Source organism: Eleginops maclovinus, chromosome 20, assembly GCF_036324505.1.
Source record: "Eleginops maclovinus isolate JMC-PN-2008 ecotype Puerto Natales chromosome 20, JC_Emac_rtc_rv5, whole genome shotgun sequence".
NCBI classification, from domain to species: Eukaryota; Metazoa; Chordata; class Actinopteri; order Perciformes; family Eleginopidae; genus Eleginops; species Eleginops maclovinus.
In genome coordinates this window covers 6860122-6879790 of record NC_086368.1, presented here as the reverse complement: position 1 = coordinate 6879790, position 19669 = coordinate 6860122, and the positions used below count along the sequence as shown (strand labels likewise).

Below are 19669 nucleotides of genomic sequence, written 5' to 3'. Positions count from 1 at the left end.
AAGTGGTCTCTTAATTTTTCCCGGAGCTGTACTTTATCAAATGTAATGTTCCATGTCATTCATGTATCACTACACTATTGCCCACCTCAAGATTATTATTTTATTGTCACATCGACTATTGTCTGTATGAAGAAGTTAATACAGCTGTTTGACTGTATTTAAGAAGAGTGTCAGGAAGAACTGTCTGTTTTTCTGTCTGCAGAGTGAGTGTGTTTGTAGCACTGGCTACATGGGGAACGGTATCAAGTGTGACCTCATTAACCCGTGCCTCAGGAAAAACGGAGGCTGCCATGACCTGGTAAGGAAGCACACACACACACACACACACACACACACACACACACACACACACACACACACACACACACACACACACACACACACACACACACACACACACACACACACACACGCACACACGCACTGGAATCAGTGTCAGCAGTGAAAAAATAATTGCTTATCCGGTTAGAATTTAAGGAGTAGGTTTTTAAATGTGGGTCATGCGCATTTTTAAAACAAAAATATGAAATCCCAGAAACACGTTAAATCAATATCCCAAATGAAGTGTTATGTGTATTAAATACCTTCAGATTAGCCCTGTAAAAAAAGTTTGTATTTCCTCCTATGCTTCCTCTCGATAACTGGCTCATTTAATTTGTTCACATGTAAACAGCCACCTCGGCCTTTGTGCATCATCCATGTTAACAAAAACAATACCTGTTTATATCTTGCTAAACAAAGCATACACGCCACATATTCATTTGTGCTCATTGTGTTGTTACTGCGGCTTTTCCACTGCACACTGCCAGGCAAAGTGTGAGCTCTCTACAGGGGGAACACACACCTGTACCTGTGTTGATGGATATACTGGAGATGGAACCGTCTGCTACGGGACGATACTGGATGTGAGTATACACACACGTTCCTCTAAATGCTACAAAAAACTCTAAAGGATTTTTATCTGCTGTTTTGTCACTGCTTTTCACTTTTCCATATACACACATACTCATACACTTTTCAAAATCAGATTTCTTTTTTTTTTTTACCTTTAATTATTATTTCATTATTGTCTATTAGTTTTCCATCAGTATTAAATTCATATTATATGTTGTGTATTTGTTTTGCTTTTTTTATACCATTGTAATTTATTTATTTTCACCCACTTTTAAATCTCTCACTATACTAAAGTCACTGGTTGCCCAAAAGAAAGTTTTTAATAAAGAGAAATTTGAAGCCGCTACCGAAATAACTGTGTTTTTGTGTTTGTAGGAGATTGAAATGAACCCAAAGATGTACCGTTTCAACCAACTGATTCAGGTGTGTGCTCTTTAGTTCCTAACTTGTTCAAGTTTTTGTTTTAGAAATTACTACCTTTAACATGCTAAGTATGTATACTATTTTCCCCGTATGGAATTCATAAAGTAATAAAGTGTTGTCTCAATTTAAATGTAGAAACAACCTGCTGACTTGGCAAAGAAATTAACCAAAACCATTAAACCTAGGCAGTATGCTCTTCACCCAATATGCATTTTTGTGTGTGTTATTAGAGATACAGGCACTCCTCTAAGGACCTGAGTGGGAACATCACACTGTTGGTTCCATCCAGGGAAATTTTGGTTAACATGACTTCCGCTCAGACACTTTCCTTGACCAGTCGACACCGCCTGCCTCACTTCATACGGTCAGTTGCTTCACACACTGATCACATACTTGTAACAGATACCCCTTTCCCACCAAAGCGGTTCTAAAACCAATCCGGAGCTAGTAGTCGATTAAGAACCAGTTCTTCCTGTTTCCACTGCAGCGGGGCTGGCTCTCGGTCCTGTGAACCGGTTCGTATTTGGAACCACTGAATTGCTCATCAAGAACCAAGCACCGAATACGCCAGGCTAACGTCGGACCCTGGGGCAATATTAACCTGAGCAATAACAGTTCATGGCGAGTACGGGGAAGAGAATAACGTTGTGACAAGCTGTAGCGCTGAGCAAAGTGACAAGAACGCGACCACACTCTTAAAAACACACATATATGAAGTCAGGCAAAGTGTGATGCTGTTTATTTTTATCCTACTTTTAATGGTCACCTGTTCACTATTACTGACCATTTTCAAGAGCAGCACACTGCTTCAGCGGCAGACCTTTTCCTGTGTGTTTCTTATTACAGCAGCTATCAGGTGGAATCAATGCATGGGCTAAAATCATATCAAAAAATACGATGATTATATGTAACCACGTAGGTGTCAACCACATTAGGTTCACTTTACTGTTTCAATTTCCTGAGTGTGTGGAGGGGCTTATGATGCCTGCCCCTCGGTCTCACTTTTGATAAATAGATCAGAATCGGGAAATGAGCAGAATTCTTGCGATACAATCAAGGTTTGATGTCCAGTAAAAAGACTCAACGGTAGATTGCTGTTGGGGTGTAGAGTTTTTCTCTGATTCCAGTCTTACCTAATAAACGTAACGGCTGTTTAAAAAAGACTCAATCAGCCTGTAGATTGTTTCCCTAAAAGCCTCACTTTACAAAGCATTTCTGTATTCCTTCGGGTCATGATCTCCCTTCACAATAAAAGCCCTAGACATTTACTCTGCATCACTGCTTCCTAGAGCATTTGGCTAAGAGTCACCTCAACCATACAGCGACGTAACACCTTAAAAAAGAGCCTTTGCATATTGCGACGTAGAGAAGCTGTTTCTTCTGAATTGTGATGACCTCCATACTTGATCTGGAACCACCATGAGGAAGAAACTGCGGGTTTTGATCCTGTTCTCAATGTGAATATTTTACCACACTGTATTTTAAGCCACAATCTCCCAGGGGCAGTTCTGTTAATGTTTTATTCTTTTCTCTTTTCTTGATTGCAGGGCCCACATCCTACTTGGGATTTACTCTTTAGAAGATCTGGAAAAACGGGTGGGCAGCAGGCTTCCAACCATGAATCCCCCCACCTTCTGGGAGATCAGCAACAGCAGCGGGGTAAGAATGTGTTTCTGCACGAGCTGAATACAAGCCCCCCAGTACAGCCCCTCGAATGAGACAAAAAGAATGCCCCATATTAAACAGAAATAAATAAAGGGGGAGTGGTTGAAAGGTTGTAGGATGGGAGCGATGAAGGGATGAATATAAGGGACAAGTGGAGGGTGGGTCATGAGATCTGAGACAAACCAAGTCGGATGTGTTGACCAGTATAACTAAGCAGTGATTAGAAGGGTGGTTGAGGTGTGGCCGTTCTCCTGAACCTAAGTTAAGAAATAAACTTAATCAAAAATATAAACAGACATCCAAATATCCTGTTTATTATGTAATGTATAATACACAGAATGATCCACAGTTATCCTCAGTAAATATTTCACATTCTTTGTACTTCTTTATTTAACATGTCAGATAAATGCCTCTTCATAGTTCAGCTTCAATCACACTCGACTCAGCAGATCAGACATTAATTACATACACTTTGAACGTTTCTGGCACTCTGACACATAGCTGAGAGTTAAATAGAAACACATATATTTACACAATATTTGTATGTAACTGTTGCTGTTTTTTCTTCCAGGTGATTACTATTGGAAATGCCTTCATCGTCAAAGCCAACCTGCCTGCAATCAATGGCTACATCCACACCATTAACCAGGTGAGAGTCTTGAGAGCTAGCAGGCCGAGTAGTACATGAGACCAAAACACTTCCATTAGGAGAAACGCGCTGGAGTTAAAAAAAGATGCAAATAAAGCAAACGATAAACGAAATGCTGCAAATTCATAATGCCGCATGAAGCTCAAAACACAACAGAAACAGGGACACAAATGATCATTGTGAAGTACATGCTGATTGCACAATATAGCTATAGAATCAGAATCAAGTTTATTGCCAGGTACGTTTACACATACAAGGAATTTGTCTGGTGTTGGGAACATAAAACATCTTAGAAGCAGGTCTCCTGGGGAGATGAAGGCTTTATCTACAGCTCAAATAATCCCCAGATGACCTCATATGCTTCATTGCGTATTTGCGACTTTATTGCACATGATTTGCTTCCTGGTTGTGTTGGTGGCACCGATAGTAGACTGCCTGCACACGTGGCAAGATGAGAAGGAGGGACCCAGTTTTTGGTGGCAGAATAGCTTTGGGTTATCAGGTTGTATTTGGCACAGTAGCGCCAACAGTAACTCTTAGAAACTCCAGGGGGGAAACGTTTTATAATACCAGTCTCACAGCACCCATCAGGAGGCAAAGGTTGTGTAAGTCAGTAATAAGAAGAAGATCATTTGAGGGTATAATATCCGTGCTTTCATTTCTTAAAAAAATATACAATAAGCAGTTACCTCGTTTTCTTTGTATTTAATTATTTGTTGGATTGTGTTCAGATTCTGGCTCCCAGCCCCTCAGACCTCCCCCCCGAGCCGCCCACCCTGATGGCCTTCCTGAACTCCTCCTCCACTTTCACTCTGTTCAGACAGTATGCTGTGGTAAGGAAAACAAAAACTGTAATTTTTGTTTTTTGTTTTTTAGTGTGTTTTAATATTTGTGTGTGTGTGTGTGTGTGTGTGTGTGTGTGTGTGTGTGTGTGTGTGTGTGTGTGTGTGTTTGTGTGTGTGTGTTTTCTCACAGATGTACAATCTGTCAGAAGAGCTGAGTGAGTTTTCTTTCACCCTCCTGCTGCCCACAGATGATGCCGTCAGGCAGCACCTCAGCGCGACTAACTCCTCGCTCATGGTAGGTCCAGATATTACGAGCCTCCACTATGGTCAAAATAACACAAAAATAGGCGACAGCATAAATATCCTAACATCTATATCTGACCTGTGTCTCCTTTGAGGAAAACTATTTTTTGATTTATGATGGTGAACACTATCTCCTCATCTGAATACATAATGTCAGCAGTTCAACTTGTTTTTTGAGTTGTAGAGTAGCTAGCTGCTAGCTGCAGCCATGTTACCAGAGATATATGAACACTTACATGAATCCTCTTTCTCATATGAAAATCAATATACAGCATTTGTGTTATCACCGTATCTATTGCACAGTTTCTTTGAAAACAAATGCAGTGTTTCTTGTGTTGTTCATAGTTCTGTGATGACAGAAATGGGTCCAACATTAGCACTATAAAAGCACGTAGAAAAACTAATATTTACAATAAGATAAAACTGTGTTAATCCCCGTAGGGAAGTTTAGGTTTCAGAGCAGGAACAGCAATAAATTCACACCAGGAGAATAAGAATAAAATGTAAAAATGTAAGTAACAGATTGGTGGGATCTTCTTTAACTTGTCTTTTCTGTCTCTCTGTTTCTGTATCTCTGTATTTGTCCAGGAATCTGATGTATTTAAGTACCATGTGATTCTCAATGAGCTGCTCTTCCCTGACCATCTGCATGACGGTTTATTAAAAAGTACCCTGATGGGCAGCGACTACCAGGTCCAGTTCCACTTAGACAAGAACAACCAGGTAACAAATGCTTAACGAGAACAAGCATTCATGTGATCAAACTTCCAGAAGCTTTCCTCACACCAGAGGGTCAAAACTAATCTAATAGTATAAAGAACACAGTGCTGCTTTTGCATTCCTGTCAGATTTGAGCTTGGTTTACATCCAAGCAGCGAAATAAATGCTGTTCATTTCTATGAAAATCAAACCATCCATCATACTCAAATGTATTCTCTGCAAATTAATCTCTGCCAGACTGATAGATACCTGGAAAAAATAAAATCAATCTAAAAACTGTGGGATGATAAGTATTTATGATTCATAGTTTATTTCCTAATTAATGCAAACATACATTAGTGTTTTTGTACATCTTAAATCAGCAATCCGACCTTTGTCTTCCAGACGGTTGTGAACGACGTTCCCCTTGATGGAATGTTTAATGAGACGCAGAATGGCATCATCTTCGTCCTCCCTCAGGTCCTCAAAGTCCACCGCAACAGATGCAGCAAGAAGGTCTACCTGCAGAACAACGTAAGACTGAGGGAGTGATGGATGAATGAATTCATGACTGGAAAAGAGAATGGAATGATAGACAGAATGATGGATGTAGGATGAATAAATGAAAGGATGGGTGGGTGGCTGGTTCCATTAAAAAGTGAAAAAAGAGCTGGGTGAAGGTGAATAAAGATCAGAGGCTGAGGTGATAAACCAAAAAGTTGCTCTCATTGCTCTGAAACAGCCAATCACAGTGAAGTAAGGCTCCAAGGCTAACAAAGAATACACTATGAATGAGAGCAACACCAGCCTCGCAAAATTACTTTCCGGTGAAAAAAAGGCGTTAGATTGAAGCGGAAAACAATAGTTTCTTAATGTCTTAAAGCTGCTGAGTCGTTTATTACATCTCCAACAACATATAAATCCTGAGTTACGGTTTCTTTACTTCCTCTAAGAAAAAGAAGAGTAAAAGAAACATCTAATTCAGAAGTCACTCATGTAGCCAAATTCAGGGTTAGCCTGCTGCCTGCCACTCGTCCACTGGCAGCCCCCACCGGACATTTGATCCCCTATTTATTTAAATCAAACCATAAATCTCAATAACATTGTTTAATTGACTGCCTGTCTGAAGGTCTTAATTGGGCTCCTCGTAGATTAAAGAAAAGGGCGTTTTTATGAATAATTTGATGTGATTGCCGAAAACTTCAGAATCTGTACCGCCAGTCAAATAACAGCGAACGTTTTCACCCAAAAGGGGGCGTGGCCTTGCGTAGAGGGAAAGTACCCGGATGCGTTGCTCTCGTTTATCTGCAGGAAATCATAATGTTACAAAAACAGTAGAGCGCTGCAGTTCAAACACTACCACTTCTCTGCAGCCAGAGGGCAGTGTGTGGGACTTTTAGTTGATTTATTAGGAACGATACACAGAAAGAAGCATGGTTAGCCAAGAGGATATTTTTCATCTTTATTCCCTGGGCAGATGTTTCGAGTTATGTTCTGCTGCCTTATAATGGCTGATGGGAAATAATAAGATATATTTAAGTGAAGCTTTGATAATAAAGCAGTTATGGACTACAGATAATGTGCAGTAGTAATCCCCTCTCTCACTTTTTCTTCAGGGAAGATGCACCGACTGTGAAGGACCACCTCGATGCCTCTTCACCTACAAACCAGTAAGAAATACAATACCAATACCATAAACACCTGCAGCTGCAGCTTCATGAAGAAACACAATCAATCTACTTCCTCCAAAAGGCCCTTCCGAGTCTCGTAACGTCATCGCGGGGATGGATTTTCACTACATGATTTTCATGGCAACAATTATTTGGGATAATGATATTACAAAGATATCTTTAGAAAATGAAAAATAGTTATAATAATTTTACTTTCAGTCAGATTATTCTTTAACTTTGTTTATTTAGTGTTTTTATTTTTTTTGTCTTGGCAAATTAATTATACTTAATGTAGAGTAGAGGGTGGTGGAGACACTAATAATAACTGTAAAAAAAGTTTACAAAATCAACAATTAAACAATTGTTAATCGGGAATAGAAATGATCAGCATTCGCTGATTCGCTACTTGGATGTAAATCAAGCTAAAATCTGATAAGAATCCAAAAGCAGCCCTTAATGTAATAGTTTTTATTGTTTGAGGATACCAAGGAAACTATTACCACATTGACAAAACCATGATGAACTAATGCTATTGTGAGTGGATTTTTACTTTTAGTTTTATTTTTTAAATTATTTGTATTAATATAAGTATGCATATTTAATTATTTGTATTATAATAACTTACACCAGTTGCTCTGTGACTTTCAGCTTCTCCCTTCTGGACGGAGGTTTATAGTCCCCAGGTTTTCACCAAAGCCTGATTCCAGCAACTATTTCTTAGATAAACAAGTTTTATCAACATTGCACAGATGCTTAATTGTTTGTCAAGATTATTAATTTATGTACGGTGGCCGACAGGTGTAAACGCACTACAACAGCCTGAAAAACGTATATTATGAGAAACGCCGTGGATGTATTAAGAGAGCTGGATACAGCGTCGGAGGCAGGACCTCGTTCATTCCCAGTTGCTCAGTGGCGCATGAAGACAAAAAGGCCTGTCGCTGTTGAGCGCAAAACTTAACAAAGGACCCGTCATGCCTGCCTGTCCAGAGCAAAAGTACCTGTACGTGCTTTCATAAAGCATGCGCACTGGAGTTTACCTCAAGCTTCCGGACTCCCTCTCTCGGCTCAGTCAGATGAATGGAGAGAAAATAATTCTGGATTCGGTTTTTAGCACATTTTACAACTTTTAGACCCTAAAGATTAAAATAAAGGCTATAATAGTGTTCGTACTGGGTGGTTGATTGAGCTTGAAATTATCTGCTTATTACAGACGTCTCTTTCCCAACGCAAGTCAAAGGGAAAACTTATTTTTTTGGGAACAATGATGTCACGGACTGACACAGAAGTCGTAGTACCACCGTTTTGCCACTACGGAAATCTCAGCACCTACTTCCTGTGGGCTTGAGAAACTTGCTGCAACTTAAAAAACAGTGCAAATATTATAACACAACGGTGCCAAAACAAATGCAAATCAAGAAACATCCTCACCAACTCGACTAAACATGCGCAGCGTTTACTAAAAGCACTGCATAAATGAAACACTGCAAGAAGCTCAAAACACAACGGAAACGGGGATTATAAAAAGGGATGCACTTAGCTGGGACCAGAGTGTTGGTGACGTTCAAGAACTAAAAAGTTGGCGTGTTCCCACCATACTTACAGCAAACCAAGTCTACCCACTGGTACAAAAATAAACCTGAACCTGAAAGCAAGTTTTACATTCTCACATTTACAGAGTGAGGGTTGAGAAGAAATTATGAGGTTTAACCGTGCTGTGTTTTGCAGGTGTAAATGGTATTATTTGCACCACACTGGGGAAGAGAAACATCTGTTTCCTGTGTTTTGTGACAGCTCTCATTTTGTTTTTCAAATTTATTCCACGGCAGATCAAAGAGCAGTTTCCTGTCAACATGCGACCCAACTGTAGATACAGGAAGCGAGTCGGATCCAAGAGGAAGTCGGTGCCAGGCTGTGTCATCAAATGTCTTCGGGCAACCACGGTCTGGTGACACTAGTTTCACAGCTATGACTAATACCAGTATTATTTGCATATTGAGAACTAGCTCTGGTTTTGAAGTCATTGTTATCAACTTCTGCAGACCTCTTATCTGTAGTTCTATTATTGGAACTACATTGTTTTGGTGTGATTTGCCCAGTGGTGGAGATTTCAGCTATAGAGATGTCTGCCTTCTCTTGAAACTATTAGAACTAGATTTTACTCAGCTTGTGATGCATAAAAAAAATCGGAAAAACTCAACAGCAATTTTTCTTTCCAGAAATCATGACCCGGTTACTCCAGATAATCCACATAGCTTATAGTGGGCAGTTTCATGTATAGGAACAACTTTCTATATTCTCAACTACACTTACAGAAAAACAAGAGCCTGTATTTATGATATATTGTTTTACTTTTATATTTTGTTTGGTTATATTTCATTTTAGTTCATTTAAGTTTTTTAGCTTTTACTGACCGCTGCAGATGGTCAAAAGTGTTATTTAACTGAAAATAGACAGCCCTACAGTTGGTTAAATCAAATGTTTAATTTAGTAAGTCTTGAGGGGCAGGGTACTTTTGTAATGCAGTGCTTAAAACTCCTCTTCATTGGTATCATTGTTTTAGAACTTTGTGCTCTTCTCCAGCACTGTTACGGTAAAAAATAAACAACAATAAATAAAATAATAAAATAATATTAATATTGATGGCCTGTCCTGCAGGATCTCTCCTGTTGCCCCGGTTACTACGGCCATGAGTGCTTCAAATGCCCCGGAGGTGTTGGCAGCTGGTGCTCCAATCACGGGGAGTGTCAGGACAGTAACCAGGGCAACGGGGAGTGCCGTTGCTTCGAGGGTTTTCACGGTACCGCGTGCGAGGACTGTGAGCCTGGACGATACGGAGTCAACTGCACCTCCAGTGAGACACACACACACACACACACACACACACACACACACACACACACACACACACACACACACACACACACACACACACACACACACACACACACACAAAACCTAACATAACATGCACCCCTGCAGATAGTCTCGGCATACCTATGATATTGGCACATTTAATATATGCTTAGATTTGACTCTCTGAATTCAAATATAAATAATTTGTGTCAATTTTGTCGAAGCGAATATGGTTGCTGATTTTTTATACATCGTTGACTGATGCCTGTGTGTGTTACAGAATGCATATGTGACCGTGGCAAGTGTGAGGACGGTCTGGCAGGAAGTGGAAGGTGTGTGTGTTATAAAGGTTGGAAAGGTGCTTCCTGCTCTATAGGTAAGACACACAAACCTGCACTCACACACATTTTGAAATTATGATCATAGTCAACATTCTTCCTTACCTGTTATCACCTGAAATCTGTGTGTGTGTGTGTGTGTGTGTGTGTGTGTGTGTGTGTGTGTGTGTGTGTGTGTGTGTGGGTGTGTGTTTGTGTGTGTGTGTCAGAGATCAAGGATGATGCCTGTGGAGGAGTGTGTGACGAGAATGCCAAGTAAGTCCTCTTGTTGGTTTGACTGCAGCTGGTTTGTGTGTGTGTGTGTGTGTGTGTGTGTGTGTGTGTGTGTGTGTGTGTGTGTGTGTGTGTGTGTGTGTGTGTGTGTGTGTGTGTGTGTGTGTGTGTGTGTGTGTGTGTGTGTGTGTGTGTGTGTGTGTGTGTGTGCGTGCGTGTGTGTAATATGTAATATGTATCCAGAACAAATAGGTTTGGAAAGCAGTACATTTATCCAGAATACACCTGGCTGCCTAAGATAATTGACTTTCCACCACATTTTTAGAAAACTCACGCTATAGCTACCACAGAAACTATGCAACATAAAAAGAAGCTCAATCATTGGCTGCTGTGTGATTATTTGACCCTAGTCCACTTTCTTTAAGGCAGGGTAGATAATAAAAAGTAAAAATATAAAAACAAAAACTAGCCAAAACACATTCAAATGAAAAAATGTATTCACCAACTTCACAACTCACGCAAAGCATTTAGAAGACATTCACCAACCTGGCAAAACATGTGCAGGATTTATGAAACAGCATAAATGAAACGCTACAAATAAAAATTGCTGCAAGAAGCTCAAAACTCAACAGAAACGGGGACACTTAAAAGTGTTGCACACAGCTGGGACCGGAGTGCTTGTTGACATTTTGGGATTATAAAATTGGCCATCTGTCGTTGCTGGCAGATTGAGTCTTTTTCATAATTGTAAGCGTTTGGCAGTATATTTGAAAGGACAAGGTTAGCTACATTAGCTAGTTAACAGTAGATCAGTAATCACATCTGATTTGATCTGATCTGAGTTAAGTTAAGTACATTTTAGGTATGTTTCTAGTGACTGTTACAGTTTATAATACAATGCCTTTATAATCCCCAAACGTCAACAAGCACTCCGGGCCCAGCTGTGTGCAACACTTTGTAGTGTCCCTGTTTCTGTTGTGTTTTGAGATCTTGCAGCGATTTTTAATTTGGTCATTGTTTAATTTTGCTTATGCAGTACTTTTAGTAAATGTTGCACATGTTAAGTCAAGTAAGTGAATGTTTTATAAGTGATGCACATGAGGTGTCACGTTGGTGAAGCGTGTTTCTCCAAATGGAAGTGTTTTGGCCCGTTGTAACTACTAATGTCTTTGACTGGAGTCTCAAAGATGGACACACACCCATCATTGACAAAAAAAAACAACAAGCTGTGTGGCATAACTATAATAATAATAATAATAATAAATCTAAAAAAATAATTATTGAACAATGTCCTCTCCTGCAGCTGTATAACAGGTCCACAGGGAACAGCTGCTGCGTGTGTGTGTGTGGCTGGATATGAAGGCAACGGAACTTACTGCAAAGGTAAAGACACACACACACACACACACACACACACACACACACACACACACACACACACACACACACACACACACACACACACACACACACACACAATTTACAAATATCCAATCTAATTACTTTATGTGTGTGTGTGTGTGTGTGTGTGTGTGTGTGTGTGTGTGTGTGTGTGTGTGTGTGTGTGTGTGTGTGTGTGTGTGTGTGTGTGTGTGTGTGTGTGTGTGTGTGTGTGTGTGTGTGTGTCTCAGAGCTGGATTTGTGCAGCAGGTCTAACGGCGGTTGTTCAGAGTTTGCCAGGTGCACGAAGGTCTCCGCAGGAGAGAGGATTTGTTCCTGTAAACAGGGTTACACCGGAGACGGGGTCATCTGCCTGGGTATGTAGTCCTGATGGGTATGTAGGCCTGCACGATTAAGGTCAATAGTGTTGATCATCATAGAGTGGTGCAGTGATGATGATCCTATAAGCAGTGGCATTTCCCCGTTGGATCTCAGAATATTGCAGAAAATAAGCTATGTTGCAAACATACGTTTAAGATATTTACACGTTTCTTCAGCTGGATGATTTCCACATATCAAGACCACTTTGTCATTTTTATCGCAAAAAGCTATCAGCTATAGGCTATGAACAATCTATATCAGGGGTGTCCAAACTACGCCCAGGTGACAAATGCGGCCTGTGGTCCATTTTGAATCGGCCCTCTGAAAGTATAACGGAATATGGCCCGCACATGAAACTTAAATATATATGCAAACAAATATAACACAGCAGTATTCATGTGTTAATGAGCCCACTTTTAAAATAAATTCTATCACTTAAAGTTGAAAAGCTTTTCTTACAAATCTAAATTGAGAAAAAAAAGCCCAATAACTTATTTGCATAACCAGCTTGAAATATACCTTTCATATTTCCCCGTATTATAAGCACTCCGAGGCTTTAGTTTTAAGGCTGCCAACTAAATAAATGAAATGCTATGGAGAGTTCAGATGTAGGGTGTTTTTATTCTTAAAGCATATTCAAGTATAAAGCATAATTTACCTACATTTGATACATTTTGCTAACTTAAAACTTTTTAGATGTATGAGGCAATATTCCTCTGTGAGGGGCCCAGCCCCCCTGTTTTTCTGTATGTGGCCTTCAGTGAAATAAGTTTGGACACCCCTGATCTATATAATAGATTAATGACTGTGTATCAACACCACTAAGCTAAAGGCTGACTAAATGACATTTAGTAGTTTATGTAGTCACTTGTTAGCAAGTAACTGCCATTTTTATGACACATGGAAGCTTTGGACATTCACAGATGGGGTATATCGTAACATATTTTATGTCCAAGAACTAAACATGAAAATCTCTTCAGCTTGTTTTAACCACAGACCTTATTTCAGGCATCTAATGAAAAGTGTGTATGTTGATATCTGAAATAAACAACAGCAATGTTTTCACTTATATGTTGTGCTCCTTTTGTGCAAATGTGGTAATTAGGGCTGCAAGATTTTGGTCAAAAACTGACATTGCACTATAAAAAATGTTGTTACAATAAATTCAAATAAATTAAAAACACCCTGAAATTGGTGGACTCTATTCGTGAATTGAATGTGTCAATTTAATACACTCTAAGAGCAAAATGAAATGGCTAGATACACAACTTTCTCCTTAATATTATTGCCCTAACCTCTGACCCCAGACCCCTCACCTGAATTTCCTGACATCCTAACAAACTGGAAATGGAACTGAAATATTCCCATATATGGAGCCCCCAGAGGGTCACAGTGGGAATTGTTGTTTTTGAACTAATTTTGTATTCCCTCGCAAAAAAAGTTTGATCTGTTTTGTAAATGTCTCCTTAATACTCATTTCCAACGTGGTGTGTGTTCACAGAGATTGACGGCTGTCTGGTCAACAATGGAGGCTGCCACAAGTCAGCAGAGTGCAGCAGAACAGGACCCAACATTGTAAGACAACACTGTACTGCAGGGGGGGGGACAGTCAGACAGTGAATACTTTCCAGCGGCGGCTGCCGTGAGCTAACTGCAGACTAAACGCCGGTGGACGAGCAGCACTGCAGCGGGCGGTAAATGCCGCTGAACCACATAAACAATGAATCACGGCACTCTGGAGAGAAGTATAAAGTTTGAGAAGTAGTTCTTTAATTCAATCTGGCTTCGTATGACAAAAGCAACACGATTATCGACCCGACGCAGTCCCCGACTGTTGTAGTGGAGCACATAAGTGGAACAATCGTTCAAATAGTGATACAAGCACCAAACTTGGTGCAAATACTCCATAGACATTACTCTTTTGAAAAAGTACGCGGGCCACTTGAAATTCAAGATGGCCACCCATTTTCCAAGATGGCCGCCATACAGACATGTAATAGAGCAGCAGATAACTGGAACAATCGTTCAAATAGTGATACAAGCACTAACCTTGTTACACATACTCCTTAGACATTACTCTTTTGAAAAAGTACTTGAAATTCAAGATGGCTGCCCATTTTCCAAGATGGCCACCATGCAGACTTGTAAATTGGGATATTTGACACATAATCTCACCACTTTGATCAACTTGGATGATCTTGGTGTCTAAAAGTATAGGGAATTAGAACTTTTCTTACGATCACACTTGCAGCTACACTTGCAGGTAAGACCATATCGGTAGCATTTGCACCTTCCATGGCATTCTGAATGGCATCCACAGGTGTTGGCAGCTGTTGGCCACTCTCTGCAATAGGTGGAAGTGTTGTCCAGAAGACCTTCCATGTATCTCCACTCTTTGTCCATCCCCAGTCAGCAGGACTCTGTGTCTCTGGTTGGCGCCATATGCAGCCTGCTTGATAGGCAGCATGCTTGACATGCTGAAGTAGTGCTGCACGATTTGGAGGAATGGCTTCATAAGGCCTCTGTTTCCGAGCAAACATTTCCAGTCTGGCATCATCTACACATGCAACTGTACTGGACCTGTCATACATTGTCACCACAAACTTCTCGAGGACCTCCAGATCATCATCACCTACTGTTGGTGGGTACTGTCTTAGCTTGGCAAAGACATCCGATGCCTCAGCACACACATCGCAGGTTTGCCGTGCAGACTTTTTCCCTTTGCTGCGGAAGCCTGAAACAACATCGCAACCAGTGAAGGCATGAAAGAAGAGTATTCCTTTGCTTTTTTCCAGTCCGATAGAGGTGTAAAGGTCATGTATAAGAAACCACCTCAGGTTGCATCCTTGGCCAAAGGACACTCACAACTGCAGCAAACCAATCCGTTGAAGGAGAGGCAGAACACTGATTGCTATGATCAGGACATCCATGTCACTGGCCTTAACCATCAGGACCTCGCTCCCCTCCTCCACTGCATGCCTGGCATGCACAAAGATGCGTGTGTCTGCTTCCTCGTGACTACATGGTGCTATCCCATCCAAGCTGATTGTGTCATTGCAGGCAACATCTTCATCTTTGGTCTCGATGACCAAGTAAGGTGTAAACATATGTGCAATCTTGTCAGCCAGGAACCTGAACAGCTCAGTTTTGTTATCACTGTCTCGTAGGAAGTTCCCCCAGTTTGAAGGGATTTTGCCCTTGCTTGTTACTCTGTGTTTTACCCCACGTCCACGCTTTGACCTGGTTTCAGCCTTGAGACTTGATGACTGGTAGACATCAAACACGATGTCTGCTCTCTTGTACTTGGTGGTGTATGCCTGTACTTTGGGGAGCACATCCAACATTGCATATTCTTCAAAAGTCTTTGAGGTTTGTGGTGGCAGGGTGTTCACCAGTGCTGAACCATCAATGATGATTGCATCAGCCTTTGGTTCCACATCAGGTATTGTAACATGGCTCTCAAGAATAGCTGCAAGCTGGGACTGGCTTCCCACCATTACTCAAGGCAGCAGGGAACTGTTGATTTTCATTGCGAAAGAACTCTTGCAGGTCACTTTCTCTGCTCTGGCATGAGATGAACAGCTTGGAGAAGAGCTGGCAGTCCTCCTTCGGCACTTTATGCTTTGAAGCATCAGCAGAAAGCTGGTTCCTGTCTGAATAAGTGTACCCTGTTTTGTTGATTGGGTCATAGAAGGTGGCCACTTCCTCATTTTGCAGGCCCTCCATGAACTGCTGGAAACAAGTTCTGCCCCTCTCATAATGTGTGCTGAGAAGTGCAGCTCCAGCTCAGGTATTTCAGCCAACAGTATGTCCTTCAGTCTGGTGGCGTTTACATCCGGTGTCTCCATGCCCAGCTGTTCTAGAGGCCTTTTGTACAGGTTGACCATATCTGCAAGTCTGAATATTGCAGGTCTCTCTGAACTTAATTTGGTCTCCACTATGTAGGTTACTAGTTCTGAAAATGCCAGTGGGTGGACATCCCACTGCTGGCTCTCCTCACTCTTTTCAACATTTCTCAGGTAGGCTCTCTCTCTGTACAGGGATGTCAAACATGCAGCATGATACTTGAGCTCCTGTGCTATGACATCTCCACCACTCAGTTCTTTCAGGAGTCTTCCATCATTTAGAGTTTTAGCACAGTCATTGAGCCTTTTGTTAAGCTTCATGGTCATGGCATGTCTCAGTTCTGATGCTGGCCCTTTTTGTTCACAAAAGAAGCACTCAGACCCTCACGGCTGGTTCTTCGAAGTTTGTTTTGCCCTTCTTCTGATTGAGCACTTTGAGGTCAAAGCCTTCTTTCTCTTGCCCTGTCGAGTGTGGTGTTCTTGAAAAGATATCGGCAGCTCTGGTGGTACTGTGTCATGTTCCTCCTCAGTGTTTTTTCTATTCCACCACCCTCATCCAGTCTGGTTGGATCCAGAACAATGGGCATCTCATTGAGGGCATGGAACAGTGGGTTATTGGTCGCAACCATGGTGTAGCCATCTTGTTCAGATGCATTACTTTTAGGTGGGGATTTTAGATCCTCATTATCTTTGTCCTCTTGGCAAATACAACATTTGCCCCAGTCAGTTTTCCATTTAGATGATCCTGGAGCTGAACAACTTGCCATCTTGTTCGGTAATGAATGAATTAATGCAGTAAGGCCGAGGGTTTATCCTTTTACCACCTTTAGAGTCTGAAATACTTAATCACACACGGAGACCCTCACCTGGTTTAACCCGTGAGCCCACATAGTGGATTATATAAGGCCAGAATAAGGCAAAAGATAGCTTTTGAGAGGTTTAAGGGTCCCAGATTTGGATTCTACATGGTAAAAAATGTATATATTGATGTCAGAGTCATCCATATTGGCCAGGTCTGTGCATATTTATTACTGCTTAAGGTGGCCATCTTGAAAATGGGCGGCCATCTTGAATTTCAAGTGGCCCGCGTACTTTTTGAAAACAGTAATGTCTAAGGAGTATCTGTGCCAATTTTGGTGCTTGTATCACCATTTGAACGATTCCTCTGAAAATATGACGTTATCTGCTCCACTATTGTTGTTGTGAGCGGTGTTAGGGAGAAAATCAGTGACGTAAACGGTGATGTCATGACGCAGCACCAGTAATGTAGCTGTCAAAATACAAATGTGTAGGTATAGCCTACATTATGTAAGTGTTGTAAGAGCATTATTACCGGACATTTTGACCTGCAGGTTTTGAATGTACCTGGTACATTTTACCAGCTAAAAAATGGTAATTACCGGCTAACGGAAACACTGGTATACCTATATTTCTAGTCCGATGGGATTTCCCTTACATAAAATGCATCTTGGTAGCTTCTCCTCCTCTTTACTCCATTTCTAGACGTTTTCTTATGTTCCACAAATGACTTTACTTTTAAGAGACTGGTTTGGGACCTTTACATTTTGTAAAGAGCCCAAACCATTGAAGAACCATCTAATATTACGAATAAAATACTTAAGTAGCAAAAGCCAAACACTTAGAGATGAAATGCTTCCTCCTCTATTATTAGATGTGTTGTTGAGCTGACCAACAGATGGTTGAAGTGATTGATTATTTTCATTTACTGATGTTTTTTTCTGTCTTCTTTTTTTCTCCAGACGGCCTGTAACTGCAAGATGGGCTTTCAAGGATCTGGGAGGTTTTGTTACCCTGTCAACCCCTGCAAAACTGTACGTCAGTGTCATGTTGCTGATTCTTCTGCTTTAGTCTGTCCTGTTTAAAGAGGAAATGTTGTGCCTCTACTGTGACCTGTCTCCATGCATTAATGTTCAAAAAGCTCTTTATTTTTCTCATACTCATTCTCATGCTGCAGCACCTTTTTTCCCCCTCTGTCTGAAACCAGAGCCTAGTCTGCTTTGATTGGTTAGCTTGCTGGCTCTGTTGTAATAAGTCGACCTTTTAGAGATCTCCCGCTCATAAGGCAATAACCTACAATGTGTTGGAGAGCTAGCCAATAGAAGCACGAGTGTTACATAGTGAAGTCACCATGTTCAGGAAGTAAACAAAGTATTCCCAATGGAGGCGATTCAGGCAGGGGGGGTAGTGTGTGGAAAAGAAACTCCCTCTGGAGGTAACACAGGGATCTTAGCCTCTGCAGACCAATGACAACGGGAAACCCTAAAAGATGATATGGCGTCTTTAAATCCTGTTTAATTGCATCCAAACAAACCAAACAAAGTGTTGATGGTAAATGTGGTCAATTAACCAGTAAATCAATCAAATTTTATCTATAGCACTTTTCATCCATAAAAGATTGTGCAAGTCAAATGACATCGCTGGGTGCAGGAAGAACAGATTTTGCAGCTGCAAACTTTGCACTCAATTTGACTCGACTGAGGAATAAATTGCTCAAATCAACTAATTTATCATCAACCCTAACTGGATATCGACATACACAGCTGGGTATTTCCATTAATTATTTTAATAATTTATTACTGACAGTGAGTTGCAACCCCTTTAATTATTAAGCAAAATATAAGTGTATTAATGTGTTGTCTACAGACGGTAATAATAGACATGTACAAATTATAATTCCAGATATTATCCCGACTGTTTGAATATAATGGTCTTCATATATAGGTTTGTGCACATCACACATAATTACGGACAGTGCAACTTAAAGGTCTTATCTTGCTTTTGGGTTTTTCCTTCCCTATAGTGTGTTATTTTTGTGCATGTAAATGGTCTGCAAAGGCTAAAATCCCAATGTTCCCTCCAGAGGGAGTTCCTTCCACACAATCCCCCCCTGTCTGAAACGCCTCAGTTGGACTCCTTTGTTTAGTTCTGTTACATAATGACGACATCACGATGTAACATTCATGCTTCTATTGGCTAGCTCTCCAACACATTATACTGTACGTGATACGGGGCGAGACATCTCTAACAGGTTGACCTATCACAACAGAGCCGGCCAGCTAACCAATCAGAGCACACTGGGCTCTGGTTTCAGACAGAGGGTGAAAAGTGGTGCTGCAGCACAGGCAGTATGAGAAAAAATAAAAAGCTTTAGAGCATAAAGTGCAGGTAACAAAGATAGAAACAATACAAGTCCCATATTCCAAACACAATTTAGAAACCAAAAATACATGTATAAACGTGATCTGTGTTCTGCTTTGTCATGGTTAGAGATGGGTCATAAAAGAAAAGCTTGCTCATGCATTAGTTAGCTAAGAGCCAGCAATATGTTAAGATGTTTGCTCCAGATTCAGACAAATCAGAAATATATACAACTCTAGAAAAAAATTAAGAGACATCTTCAGCATTATCAGTTTCTCCGGTTTTATTTTTCATAGGTTCTTTTTTTAGTTAAATGTTGTTTCTTTGTTGTGTTGTATTCTATAAACTGCTGACAACATTTTTCTGTGTTGGAATGCAACAGACACTGGAATGGCTGCCATACTGGTAG

The 19669-nt window shown here is 40.7% G+C and overlaps 1 protein-coding gene across 1 annotated transcript in view; it reads left to right on the top strand.

The window, feature by feature from the left end:
• stab1 (stabilin 1) overlaps positions 1 to 19669 on the top strand; it is a 73191-nt gene that overhangs the window by 22432 nt on the left and 31090 nt on the right. The window contains exons 26-44 of the mRNA XM_063910552.1: positions 203 to 298; positions 810 to 905; positions 1270 to 1317; positions 1548 to 1681; positions 2865 to 2976; positions 3554 to 3631; positions 4363 to 4464; positions 4607 to 4711; positions 5308 to 5442; positions 5824 to 5952; positions 7035 to 7088; positions 8918 to 9031; positions 9747 to 9942; positions 10225 to 10320; positions 10492 to 10537; positions 11799 to 11878; positions 12127 to 12252; positions 13758 to 13831; positions 17862 to 17933. Of these exons, the coding sequence (XP_063766622.1) occupies positions 203 to 298; positions 810 to 905; positions 1270 to 1317; positions 1548 to 1681; positions 2865 to 2976; positions 3554 to 3631; positions 4363 to 4464; positions 4607 to 4711; positions 5308 to 5442; positions 5824 to 5952; positions 7035 to 7088; positions 8918 to 9031; positions 9747 to 9942; positions 10225 to 10320; positions 10492 to 10537; positions 11799 to 11878; positions 12127 to 12252; positions 13758 to 13831; positions 17862 to 17933 (1893 nt within the window). The remainder of the gene's footprint in view (positions 1 to 202; positions 299 to 809; positions 906 to 1269; positions 1318 to 1547; positions 1682 to 2864; positions 2977 to 3553; positions 3632 to 4362; positions 4465 to 4606; positions 4712 to 5307; positions 5443 to 5823; positions 5953 to 7034; positions 7089 to 8917; positions 9032 to 9746; positions 9943 to 10224; positions 10321 to 10491; positions 10538 to 11798; positions 11879 to 12126; positions 12253 to 13757; positions 13832 to 17861; positions 17934 to 19669) is intronic.